Genomic DNA, 14,325 nt, shown 5'->3' with positions numbered 1-14,325 from the left:
TTTGAAAAACTGCTTGGACAAACCTTGCTGACTGTGAATGAACGTAATTCACAGTCGTGTAAATAAAAGCGGTTTTGCCAGTAATTCCTGCCTCCTGCTTGTTAAGGGAGCCTAGGTCAGAACAGCTGGCGACCTTAAGACCTGTGAACTTCAACTCCCAGAATTCCCCAGCCATGCATGGGGAATTCTGGGAGTTGAAGTCCACAGGTCTTAAGGTCGCCAAGGTTGAGAAACACTGCCCTAAAACAATAAAGCAGGATTCCTGGAATCCCGACAGTGTCTTTTTCTTAACCGGACCTACCTCAAAGGGCTGACCTCAGGAAACAGACTGCAAGTCAGCTCCAACATCTCACTGGGGTTGAGGGTCACTTGTCCAGTTCCAGAGCCACAACTCAACTCCAAGGCCTGCACTTGAGAGGGTTCTCCTGTAGAGAAATGAGATAACCCCCCCAACTCATGTTAACCCATGGTTCATATAATTACAGTCTACGGAATCGGTCTGAAGAATTGGCCACATTATCAGAGTGCATAAATCAAAATGGAGCAAGCCCATTCCAGCTCAGTGTGCTGAGTTAAGCACAGATCAAGGTTTTTAAGAAGAGACAAACGTTGTCCAATCATTTGCTTGAGCAGGAGGCTAGAGGAGAAGACCTCCAAGGTCCCTTTTAATTCTGTTATTCTGTTATAAGGGCTCATCAGGAAAAAATGGAGTTTTCTTGACAAGTAGGCAAATGTTTTCTTTGTAAATAAAAAGGAGACATGCTGTTGGAGAGAGAGAGAAAGAGAGAGAGATGGGGAGAGAAAAAGAGAGAGAGATGGGAAGGGAGGGAGTAAGAGAGAGATGGGGAGAGAGAGACAGAAAGAGAGAAAGAGATGGGGAGAGGGAGGGAGTGGGAGGGAGGGAGAGAGAAAGAGAGGGAGAGATGGGGAGGGAGAGATGGGGAGAGGGAGGGAGGGGGAGGGAGAAAGAGAGAGAGAGAGATATGAGGAGAGGAGGAGAGAAAGAAAGAGAGAGTGATGGGGAGAGAGAGAGAGAAAGAAAGAGAGAGAGAGATGGGGAGAGAGAGAGAAAGAAAAAAGAGAGAGATGGGGAGAGTGAAAGAGAATGAGGGAGAAAGAGAGAGAGATGCGGAGAGGGAAGGGGGGGAGGGAGGGAGGGAGAGAGGGAGAGAGAGAGAGTGCACACCTTGACAAGAAAGAAAATATCTTCATACATATATAGGAAAACATATAGGTAGTTCTTTTTTTTTTTTTTTATTCAAAAAGTTTTACAAAATTTTTTTCCCCCTTTCCCCCTCCTCCCCTCCCTTCGCAACCCCTCCCCGACTTCCCGGAACGAGCACAAGGTATAGTTAAAAGTAAAACAAACATATGCTAAAAAGTTTTCGTCCCAACTTAATTATACCCCTACAATCATCAATTCCTAACTTCCCCCAAAAGCAATCAAAAATAATACATCATAATCATTCAAAAACAGTCTGATAACTCTTAGTCTGATATCTACGTTGAATATAGTCAATCCATTTTTACCATTCCTTTAAGTATCTTTCTTGCGTATTGTCTTTCAAAAAGGCTGATATCTTCGCCATCTCAGCCAAATTGGCAACTTTCAATATCCATTCTTGTATTGTTGGTACTTCTTTTTTCTTCCAATATTGTCCTATTAGTAATCTTGCTGCAGTTATTAGATTTAAAATCAATTTAGTCTCAATTACTGTACAATCCGTAATAATTCCCAACAAGAAAAATTGCGGCAGGAACTTTATCTTCTTTTCAGAACATTTTGTAAAATCCACCAAATTTTTATCCAAAAGGCCTTTATGTCCTTACAAGTCCACCAAATGTGAAAATATGTAGCGTCATCACAATTACATCTCCAACATTTTGCTTGCATTTCTGGATACATACACGATAATTTTTTAGGATCTAGATGCCATCTATAAAACATTTTATAAAATTTTCCTCAGATTCTGTGCCTGCGTGAATTTAACATTTCTAACCCAAATTCTTTCCCACGTTTCCAATAATATTGGCTCCTGAAAATTTTGTGCCCACTTTATCATACAGTCCTTTACCAAGTCCCTTTCAGAATCTATTTCAAGTAACACATTATACAATCTCTTTATATGCTCCTGAGACTGATTTCTAATTTGCTTTACCAAATTTCCCTCGTTCTGCTCTATACCAATTTTTTGATCTCCCTTCCATCTAGCATGTAATTGCTCATATTGAAACCAAGTATAATTTTTCCCTTCCTCTCTTAATACTTGCAGAGATTTTAACTGCAAATTACCTCTTTCAGTATACAAAAGATCTTTATATGTAATCATTTCCTGCTTCTGTTCTATGTTTATATTTTCTACTGTATGTCTAGGACATGCCCATATAGGAACCTTATAATTTAGTTTATAAGAGTATTTTTTCCAAACACGCAGAAGGGCATTTCTTAGCACATGATTTTTAAAGGCCTTATCCACTTTTTTGTCATAAATTAAATATGCATGCCATCCATATAACAAATCATAATTACGCTTAAGGGCTCCCCTCGTCAGTCTTTGTTCTTGTGGTTGTTCCTCTGATGGTAACATCACTGGAATCACCTCAGCTTCCACACCCATTTGAGTCTCTTGAATTCTTTTTTCTATTATTTCTATTTCAAATTTCAGCACTGTAGAAAGAAAATCTTTGGCCTTAAGCACTGTGTCAATACGATATCTTCTTCCCTGATAATACACTGTCAAGCCAACTGGAACCTCCCATCTAAATTGAATCTGGTATTTCTTAAGTTCTTGTGTAAAAATGTAAAGTCTTTTCTATCCCTTAACATCTTGGGAGGGATCTCTTTCAAAACCTTCAACTCCTGTTCCCCTATTTTCAAGTTTTTCTGAAAAGCAACTTGCAAAATTTGATTCCTCACTGTTCTTTTCAAAAAATAAACCACGATGTCTCTAGGAAGTTTCTTTTGCCTAGCAATCCAAGAATTAACTCTATAAATTTTGTCAATTTGATAAGCAACCTCTTGTGGATCAAGTTCAATAAATTCAGCCAGAGCTTCTGATAAATTTTTTTTTAAATCTTCCCCTTTGTCCTCATTCAAACCTCTAATTCTCAGAGCTCCTTCCATCATTCTATACTGCATCACCACCACTTGATCTTCATTTTTATCCAATTTGATTTGCATTCCCCCCATTCTATTTTCTATTTGTTGATTTGACTGAACAATTTCTTGCACCTCCTCCTCCACCACCTCCAGTCTTTTTGCCAAACCTTGAAAAGCCATTAAGATATCTTCTCTTATTTTTTATTATTCTCTTTTATTTCTTCTCTTATTTTCTCATTATTATCCATAATCTCCTTAAACCTTTCTTCAGACACTTTCCCTTGCTCTTTAATCAGATCTTCTAAAGCTGGTTCAGAACCCCTTCTGCCCCCAATCTTAGGTGGTTTAGTAGCCATTTCAGTTTTAAAATTCACAAAATATAAGTCTAGAAACTTCTTTTCCCTTTAAGTATAGGAGAGCCCAGTTCACTTCATTAAAATCCACACATAACATTTCTTATCTTCTTAGTTGCACAGACTGTTTAAAATTCCATTCGTCATTTTCACTCCCGTTCAGGCGCCATCTTTAAGAGTCAATTAGAACAAAGAAAAAAAAAATTCTCTTTTTTAGAAAGTAGAAGTCAGGAAATCAAAAATACTTGCAATCCAATAATCGTCCGCTTGCACTCATTCCGTCTGCTTAAAGAGATCCATAAAGATAAGACAATTAGCAGAGATGGGCACTTTCTTCTTTTCCTGCTTTTGCAGACACGCACTGAAGTCGGAGATGGCAGGAATATTTATGGGACCCATCGACCCTTGAGGCTCTGCTTAATTAAAACAAAGCCTCTGGGAGGTCTACCAACATTCCTGCGCTCTTATCTTCCCCTTTGTCCTCATTCAAACCTCTAATTCTCAGAGCTCCTTCCATCATTCTATACTGCATCACCACCACTTGATCTTCATTTTTATCCAATTTGATTTGCATTCCCCCCATTCTATTTTCTATTTGTTGATTTGACTGAACAATTTCTTGCACCTCCTCCTCCACCACCTCCAGTCTTTTTGCCAAACCTTGAAAAGCCATTAAGATATCTTCTCTTATTTTTTATTATTCTCTTTATTTCTTCTCTTATTTTCTCATTATTATCCATAATCTCCTTAAACCTTTCTTCAGACACTTTCCCTTGCTCTTTAATCAGATCTTCTAAAGCTGGTTCAGAACCCCTTCTGCCCCCAATCTTAGGTGGTTTAGTAGCCATTTCAGTTTTAAAATTCACAAAATATAAGTCTAGAAACTTCTCTTTTCCCCTTTAAGTATAGGAGAGCTCAGTTCACTTCATTAAAATCCACACATAACATTTCTTATCTTCTTAGTTGCACAGACTGTTTAAAATTCCATTCGTCATTTTCACTCCCGTTCAGGCGCCATCTTTAAGAGTCAATTAGAACAAAGAAAAAAAAATTCTCTTTTTTAGAAAGTAGAAGTCAGGAAATCAAAAATACTTGCAATCCAATAATCGTCCGCTTGCACTCATTCCGTCTGCTTAAAGAGATCCATTAAGATAAGACAATTAGCAGAGATGGACACCTTCTTCTTTTCCTGCTTTTGCAGACACGCACTGAAGTCGGAGATGGCAGGAATATTTATGGGACCCATCGACCCTTCGAGGCTCTGCTTAATTAAAACAAAGCCTCTGGGGAGGTCTACCAACATTCCTGCGCTCTTATCTTGCCCCTTTCATCCAGGGAAAAAGATTAAAGCCGGCTTTTCCTGGCTTTTACGATGTTCACTGCGGAGCCCCTTTAATTAGGGCTCAGCGAAGAGGTGGAGCCACCCGGAAGTCCAACATATAGGTAGTTCTTGACTTACAATGATTCATTTAGCCATTTTTTGAAGCCACCACAGTACAGGTAGTCCTTGACTTACAACAGTTCGTTTAGTGCTCATTCAGAGTTACAATGGCTCTGAAAAACTGACTTACGACCCTTTTTCACAGTTACGGCAGGGTCCCCCTAGTCAGATGATCAAAATTCAGGGCCTGGTTCTGCAACTGCAACTGGTTCATATTTATGACGGTTGCAGTCTCCTGGAGTCATGTAATCCCCTATTTTGCGACCTTCTGTCAAGCAAAATCAATGGAGGAAGCCAGATTCACTTAACAACCGGGTTACTAATTTAACAACTGCAGTGGTTCAGTTAACAAATGCGACAAGTCACAAAACGGGGCCAAAACTCACTTAACACATTTCTCAATTAGCAGAATAAATTTTCCTGGCTCACTTTGTTTTTTTTTTATCAGCCTGGGTGAGAAACAGCCTGGCACTCTGCCCATGCTTGAATGGATTTTACAGGAATCCAAGCAAGCAGCCTGTTAAACCTTTTGCTACCGATTGCTGATAAACAGGCCGTGTTGAGGTGTGTGTATGTGTGTGTGTATGTGTGTGCAGGGGAGAAGGCAGAGAGGGAGTTAGGAACAAATACACTTATGAGCTTGTAATTAACTGCACCAATGCCCAGAATGAACACAAGAGATGTTGAAATGCTTCAAAGAAATGCAAAGGCAGCTGGGGACCAAAGCCCCCCCTTCACATTATTGGCAAATAAAAGGCTTAACTGCTCCATTAATTTAAAGTAGACTGTCTTGGCTGCACAATCCATCCGAGGGCTAATATTTCAAAGCTAAGCATTGCCCGATGTTTAACCAAACAGCTTCCTCTCACCTGGGCTACCCCAACTCTTTAATTCAAGGCCTCTCCTTCAAGGCCTCTCCTTCCTTCAATGATTAGGAGGCTAAAACCCACGAAGAACAGTTCCAGGAATTGGGTATGTCTAGTCCAGTGATGGCTAACCTTTTGCTGTTGCGGGCCAAAAGCGTGGGGAGCATGGGGGGGGGGGTTGCGCACTCGTGTACCCACCCCCATAATTCAATGTGCCCCGCCACCGTGCTGTGCACGTGACTCCCCCCATGCTCCCCCCACTTTTGGCATGCGATGGCCTGGTGGGCCTGGTAGGCCCATTTTTCGCTCTCCCCAGCCTCTAGAGGCTTTCTTGGAGCCTGGGGAGGGCAAAAATGGCCTATCTCAACCACCCGGAGGCCCTCCAGAGGCTAGAAATGGCCTGTTTCCAGACTTCTGGAAGGCCCGAAAATCAGGTGGCCGGTGCGCTCATGCTCATCAGAGCTAACCTAGGGTAACGCTCTTGTGCCCACCTATATGGCTCTGCATGCCACCTGTGCTACGCGTATGCCATAGGTTCACCATCACGGGTCTAGTCTAAAGAAAAGAAGGACTAAGGGGGATATATTAGAAGTCTTCCAATATTTGAAGGGTTCCTACAAAGATGAGGGGCTCAAACTATTTTCCAAAGCATCAATAGGCAAGGCAAGACACAATGGTTGGAAACAAACCTATTCTCCAAAGCACTTGAAGGCATGACAAGAAGCAACGGATGGAAACTAACCAAGGAGAGAAGCAACCTGGAACTAAGGAGGAATTTCCTAATGGCGAGAAGCAATTAACCTATGGAAAAACTGGCCTTCAGAAGTTGTGGGGACAGGAATAATGAACAGTTGTGGGAATTGGGAAGGTCTAGTTTAATGAAAAGAAGGACTAGGGGTGACATGATGGCTGTGTTCCAATATCTAAGGGGCTGCTACAAGAAGAATGGATCAATCTATTCTCCAAAACACCTGAGGGCAGGACAAGAAGCAATAGGTGGAAACTCATCAAGGAGAGATCCAACCTAGAACTAAGGAGACATTTCCTGAAAGTGAGAACAATCAACCAGTGGAATGGCTTGTCTTCAGAAGTTGTGGGTGCTCCATCACTGAAGGCTTTCAAAAAGCCATTATTTGTCTGAAATGTGATAGGGTCTCTGTTCTATTAGAATAGAATAGAATAGAACAGAATAGAATAGAATAGAATAGAATAGAATAGAATAGAATAGAATAGAATAGAATAGAATTCTTTATTGGCCAAGTGTGATTGGACACACAAGGAATTTGTCTTGGTGCGTGTGCTCTCAAGTGTACATAAAAGAAAAGTTACGTTCATCAAGAATCATAAAGTACAACACTTAATGATAGTCATAGGGTACAAATAAGCAATCAAATCATACTAGGAAACGATCGATATAAACCATAAGGATACAGCAACAAGTTACAGTCAAACAGTCATAAGTGGGAGGAGATGGGTGATAGGAAGAAAATAATAGGATGTTATTCTATATTCTAGGCCAGTGATGGCTAAACTTTTCTGGACCAAGTGCCCAAAGCGTGCACGTGCCCAAACCTACATGCATGCACAAACGCCCTGCCCCCTGCTCATGCATAGTAGAGGGCCAAAGACCAGCTGGCCGACGGGAGGCACACACGCATGTGCAGCGAAGCTGAACTGCGGCGACGGCTCGTGTGCCATCAGAGAGGGTGCCGCGTGCCACCTCTAGCACGCATGCCTTAGGTTCGCCATGACGGTTCTAGGCATTCACCCTTTTATGGTGGAGCTGGCCCAACACATTTCTGTATTTTTTTCTCTCTCCAAGAACTCAACATGGCTATTTTGTCATGCTGATGAGGTGCGTGGAAGAGAAGAAGAAAGAAGAAAGGAAGGAGGCCTCTCTGTAGTCTACCAACCCAACACAAGGAATTCTATGCATTTGGCTTCCTAGAATTCCTGGTCTCCTGTGGTGACCCACATAGTTGTTTAACACAAGGCTGGAGTTATTTATTGGCTTTATTTTTATAACTCTCCCCAGAGCGCCTCTGCCTCTTAGCTCTTTGCCTTATATGCTGATTCCATTTAAGCAGATTTTAGAAATATCCCAAAGGTGTTTTTTGTTTTTTTGTTTTTGTCAAGAAGCAACCGGTAGGTTAAGTAACCATCTAACCAGCCCCAAAAATATTTTCCTCCAACTGGGCAGAGAACTTTCCCAGGCCTGACTGCCAAGAAATCTTTTAGCTGATGCAACTCCAGAACAACCCTTGTACTTTGGACAGGTGTTCTCACCCCAGCCGTCTAATAAAGTCAAATCTCTCACTCACTCAAGCTTGGCTTCTGATGACATCAATGGACACACCCAGGAAAGTTTTCTTGGCAACAAGCCAGAGGCTTTCCCCCCCCCCCCCCCGTCACTGGTCTTTTTCCATGAATATTTTTTTGGGATGGATTCCCATTCATCCTGTCTCCCCTGGGATTTCCTCCCCCCCACAATAAGGTCTCTCCTGTCCAACTTTCTGAGGTTAATAAAAGATCTACCAGGTGCAGTTACTACTCAGAGACCTTGCTCAAAGAGATATTATTCAAACAGTTCTCTTCCCTCTTCCCTTCTTTCTTCTAAATAAATCTAAGCCGGTCTTTGTCACTTGGAATATTCCAGTGATGGCTAACCATTTTCTCTTCCGGTGCCAAAAGCGTGCGCGTGTGCCAACATTCATAATGCAATGTGCATCCCCCACGCATGCACGTATGACTGCCCCCATGCCGCCCCATGCATGCACACATGACTCCCCTGTGATCTCTGCCTCCCTGCGCCATGCGCATGAGGGGTGAGATTTAAAAATTTTAGCAACCTGCACCATGGTGGCGGTGTGTGTGTGTGTGTGTTTTCGCCCTCCTCAGGCTCTGGAGGCTTGAGCCTCCAGGAGGGCGAAAACAGCCTCCTCTGGGCTCTGGAGGCCCTCCGGAGGCCTGAAATGGGGCCGTTTTCGGACTTCTGGTACTTCTGGTAGGCCTGTTTTTCGCCCTCCCCAGGCTCCGGAGGCTTTTCCCGAGCCTCTAGGAAGGCAAAAACTCTCCTGGGCTCCGGAGGCTGGAAACAGGCCCATTTCCGCATTTCCGTAATGTGCACGCAACCCCCCCATGCTTCGCCCTGCCCTTGAACATGCATGTGCAACCCCTGTGCATGCACACACATCTGCATGCGCCCCGCCCCTTGCACTTCCCGAAAATCAGCTGGCCGGCGGGAGGCGCACACATGCATGTGCAGTGGACGTGAGCTGGGCGATGGCTAGCATGCACGCAGAGAGGGCTCTGCGTCCCAGCTGTGGCCCATGTGCCATAGGTTCACCATCATGGGAACATGCTATCCAAGTATTTTTCCTGAAAACATCAACCATAAACTGCATCTACAGTTCCTAATTTGCATAAATTCAGCAACCGGTTCAACAGAAACGACAGCAATCTAGAACAAGGGTCTCCAACCTTGGCAACTTTAAGAAAAGCTGGCTGAGGAACTCTGGGAGTTGAAGTCCACAAGTCTTAAAGTTGCCAAGGTTGGAGACCCCTGATCTAGAAGGCTACAAATTTATGCACATGTATTTGTTCAACTTGTAGCAAGCTGAATAACTCTGAGCCTCAATCAGTCCGAGCTGTAAAATGGGACTTTATTTTTAAAATGTGGAGTGACACAACTCAGCTGCTCTTCAACATTTCTAGTTAACATGCTGTTAGTCATGTCCTAATTGCTTATTTTTGTATTGTCCAATTTGTGTCTTACCCTTTAGAAAGATTTTCCTGAGAAAAAAATAATTACAATCCATTGATCTCTCACTCAGCCTCAGGGCACCTCACCTGTAAAATATGTGTATTTAATATACTTGCCTTTCATCACTTTGGTATTAAAATCTCCAAATGACAATTCCCGATTGTTGATGGAGTATAAAGAAACTAGCAGAATTAATTCCTTTAAACCACTGCTGCCCAGTTTTTCTCCTCGTCTCAATACACTGTCATTATTTTGCAAGATTTATTTGTTCTCCAGAAACTCAAGACACTTACAATAGTGGCCAAAATTGTGGAAACCTTTTGGAAAAAGTGTATTTTCTAAAACTAGCTAATAACACCACTTTTTTTGGAGTAGTACCGTAAAATTATATATCGCTGGAAAGATAATTTAATCATGAATGTGATAAAGTAAATTTTATGAAGGATTTGCTATTAGAATAGCAGTTACAGTATAAAGAAGAAAAGTGAAACACGGAGAAAAAAATGAGATATATAAAAATTAACACCATAGAAAAAAACAAGAAATACAAAAATTATCAGCATGTCAGTTAATACTTAGCTGGGTATCGTTTAACATGAATAACGGCCTTACAATGTCTTCCCATGGAGTGAACCAAGTCTTTTAATTCTGCAGTTGTTATTATGTGAAACCAAGATTGAATGATTGCTTCTATTAACTGGGTTTTATTGCTGGGTCGCTTCTGACTAACAAGTTTCTTTAGTTGACTCCCTAGATTTTCCATTGGGTGAAGGTCTGGGCTATTCCCAGGCCATTCCAGCAGTGGAATAGGATTATCTTAAAACTCCCCCCCAAAAAAGTGGTGTTATTAGCCGTCAAACCTCAAAAATACACTTTTCCCAAAAGGTTTCCACAATTTTGGCCACTACTGTATATGGAGCTCTTCATCTGTACAACAACAACCTTGCAAGGTTAGGATGAGAAAGAGAGCCCAGGGACCTTCCATGGTTGAAGCTGGACTTGAACCTGGGACAATACCATTTTCTCTACATGGCCTTTGGATAAGAAAGTCACAGCTTTTGCTGAGATTTTATGAAAAGCTTCAGGAGTGACATCTCTAAACTCTGATATTTGTAGACAGGAAAATGGTCTCTTTCGTGGATTAAAAGAAGACACATTCCAAAGCATCAGAAGACAAGAAATAATGGATGGAAACTAATTAAGGAGAGAAGCAACCTGGAATTAAGAAGAAACTTCCTAACAGTGAGGACAATTAACCGGTGGAACAGCTTGCTTTCAGAAATTGTGGGTGCTCTTATCGCTGGAGACCAGACAGCCATTTGTCTGAAATGGTATCAGGTCTCCTGCTTGAGCAGGGGGTTGAGCTAGAAGGCCTTCAAAGACCCTTCCAGCCCTATTTCTATTGACAGTGGATCTCGATCCTTTTTGGGAAAGAAAAAATGAATGAATAAATGAATGAATGAATGAATGTCTAGTTTAATGAAAAGAAGGACTAGGGGTGATATGGTAGCAGTGCTCTGATATCTCAGGGGCTGCCACAAAGAAGAGAGAGTCAAGCTATTCTCCAAAGCACCTGAGGGCCGGACAAGAAGCAGTGGGTGGAAACTAATCAAGGAGAGAAGCAACTTAGAACTAAGGAGGAATTTCCTGACAGTGAGAACAACTTGCCTCCAGAAGTTGTGAATGCTCCAACACTGGAAATTTTAAAGAAGAGATTGGATAACCATTTGTCTGAAATGGCATAGGGCTTCCTGCCTAAGCAGGGGATTGGACAAGAAGACCTCCAAGGTCTCTTCCAACTCTGTTATTCTATGAACACAGATACAGCTGTCCTAAAAGGGTGCCTTATCAAAGAGACAGCTGATAAGAGTAAATAAAACTTTGGTCTTCAGCGCCTAGAGCGGACAAACAAATGATAACTCCACTGCAGAGCAAAAGCCACAACAAAACCCATCCAGAGATTTGTATCTTCTGAGCTAACATGCAAGAAGTCCCAAAACTCTAAAAGAATAAATTGCAACAAACACCCAACTGATTCCTTTAACTTTTGCCCAAACGGTTTTGCATTTTTTGCTCAAGTTATTAGGGGAATGAAAGCCAGAGGTACAGAATAGTTCATGAGACCCTTCTCCATGGAAAGATCTCAAATTCAGAGACTGCCAGTTGCCGTGTCTCAGAATCGTGTTGTTCTGACCTAGGCTTCCCAAGAGCATGAAGCAGACTCCTTGTCCCGACAAAAAAAAACTTTTTATTAAGCTACTGTGAATTCTTCTCATTCACATCCAGCCAAAGTCTTTCAAGGGAGAATTTAGACACAGACCTTATCTGGCTTGGCCAATGTCTTCAAAACTTCTATTTCTTAATCCTATCCTATCCTATCCTATCCTATCCTATCCTATCCTATCCTATCCTATCCTATCCTATCCTATCCTATCCTATGCTACCTTCTATTCTATTTTATTCTACTTCTTAATTCTATTCTATTCTATCCTATCTTCTATTCTATTTTATTCTATTTCTTAATTCTATTCTATTCTATTCTATTCTATTCTATTCTATTCTATTCTATTCTATTCTCTCCTCTCCTCTCCTCTCCTCTCCTCTCCTCTCCTCTCCTCTATTCTATTTCTTAATTCTATTCCATTCCATTCCATTCCATTCCATTCCATTCCATTATTCTATTCTATTCTATTCTATTCTATTCTATTCTATTCTATTCTATTCCATTCCATTATTCTATTCTATTCTATTCTATTCTATTCTATTCTATTCTATTCTATTCCATTCCATTCCATTCCATTCCATTATTCTATTCTATTCTATTCCATTCCATTCCATTCCATTCCATTCCATTCCATTCCATTCCATTCCATTCCATTATTCTATTCTATCCTATCCTATCCTATCCTATCCTATCCTATCCTATCCTATCCTATCCTATCCTATCCTATCCTATCCATGGTGAAATCCTCAGAAATCTGCTACCGGTTCTGTGAGTCTGCTACCGAGCGTGCACTTTGCATGCATGTGTACGTGAGGCACACCCACACAGCGTTAAAAAAGGAACATTTTGAAGCCTTTTGAGTCTGCAAAGGTAAGTAGAACAGCGAGGGGAGGACCCCGCTCTGTCACGTGATTTAGATTAGCTAGAAAGCAGGAAATCCGACGATTCTAGCTAATATAAATCACATGTCACAGCTGATCATCACTCAGCTGATCGTCAGAAATGCCGGTTCGCCTGAACCGGTAGCATTTTTTACTACCGGTTCGCCCGAATTGTCCAACCAGTAGCATTTTACCCCTCTATCCTATCCTATCCTATCCTATCCTATCCTATCCTATCCTATCCTGTCCTGTCCCGTCCGTCCGTCCGTCCGTCCGTCCGTCCGTCCATCCCATCCCATCCCACCCCCACCCCACCCCACCCCACCCCACCCCACCCCATCCCATCCCATCCCATCCTATCCTATCCTATCCGGTTTCAAGACGATAGCTGGGTTCTTTCTCTTAATCCATTTGCACCATTGGTTGGGGTAACCACTTTGCCACAGAAGACAGTCTGACAGTCTGTACAAGAATATCCAGCTTGAACCTGTGCCCGAAACCTTTAAGGCTTTAATGGATATTTTTCATTAACAGCCTACAAAAGGCAACGTGCTTGCCAAGATGTTAAAACTTGCTCTTTCCCCTGAAGGGTGGTTATAAAAATAAAGCAAATGAGCTATAACTCTTTGTCAATATACAATGTGAAAGAAATTTTTTAAAAAAATGCATTTGAATTTGTCAGCATCCAGAGCTTTAAAAATTTAAGAAGCCTGATTGTACAGATGGGTCAGATTAAGCTTTAGGTCACCGTGCATGATCAGGTGGTCCAGGTTCACCCTTATGACTTGCTTCAACATCTGCAAGGAGAGAGAGTAAGGAAACCAGAGGTGGGCTTCAAAAATTTTAGCAAGGGGTTCTCTGCCTGGTTGCTGGTTGAGCGTGGCCATGGTGGGCGTGGCCTAGTTGGCCTCCTGCACCATGGCGGTGGAGGGGTGGGGTGGCCTTTTTGGTCTCCCTGGGTTCTGGAGGCTTTCCTTGAGCACCCAGGAGGGCGAAAATGGCTGCCCCGGGCTCTGGAGACCAGAAACAGGCCTATTTCCCACCTTCTCGAACTTCCGTTAGGCCCATTTTTCACCCTCTCTGAGCCTCTGTGCACACCCTGCACTTACCTGCATCCAAAACGGGCCGTGTGGGGACTACTGGGAGGGGTGGGGTGGGCGGGGTCAGCCAGGAGTGGTATTTGGGGGTTCTCCGAACTGCACAGAATCTTAGCTAGAGGTTCTCCCGAACCCCTGAGAACCCCCAGCAGCCCACCCCTGAAGGAAACCATGTACAGCAGAGCATCAACCCATTTAGGTTAAACCTGGCTTGGGCCCAAGTTATTTGAAAGACCATCTTTCAAAGATGGGTCATCTACCTGAGCCATCAGAGCAGGGAGGCAGGGAGCTCTACGGGTCCCCCTTCCCTAAGGAAGTTCACCTAGCAGGACCAAGAAGAAGGGCCTTATTGGTGGTGGCTCCACCCCTATGGAACATCATCCCTGTGGAGATTAGATTGGCCTCCACTTTGATATTCTTTTGCAAAGCCCTGAAGACCTGGTTTTTGACAATGGACCTGGAGACCTCAGAGTGGGATGGAGCCCAACAAGTGGCTTATTACAGAATAACAGAATTGGAAGGGACCTTGGAGGTCTTCTAGTCCAACCTCCTGCTCAGGTAGGAAACCCTACACCACTTCAGACAAATGGTTGTCCAATC

General features: G+C 42.6%; 1 protein-coding gene across 4 annotated transcripts in view; it reads right to left on the bottom strand.

Moving 5' to 3' along the window:
• Positions 1-14,325, bottom strand: part of IGDCC4 (immunoglobulin superfamily DCC subclass member 4) — a 105,425-nt gene that overhangs the window by 64,527 nt on the left and 26,573 nt on the right. For all 4 annotated transcript variants that reach the window (XM_058156557.1, XM_058156559.1, XM_058156558.1 and 1 more), the window contains exon 2: positions 302-425. In XM_058156557.1, coding sequence (XP_058012540.1) covers positions 302-425 — 124 coding nt within the window. The remainder of the gene's footprint in view (positions 1-301; positions 426-14,325) is intronic.

Source organism: Ahaetulla prasina, chromosome 13, assembly GCF_028640845.1.
Source record: "Ahaetulla prasina isolate Xishuangbanna chromosome 13, ASM2864084v1, whole genome shotgun sequence".
NCBI classification, from domain to species: Eukaryota; Metazoa; Chordata; class Lepidosauria; order Squamata; family Colubridae; genus Ahaetulla; species Ahaetulla prasina.
The sequence above is the reverse complement of the archived record's forward strand: the minus strand, read 5'-3'. Positions and strand labels throughout refer to the sequence as shown.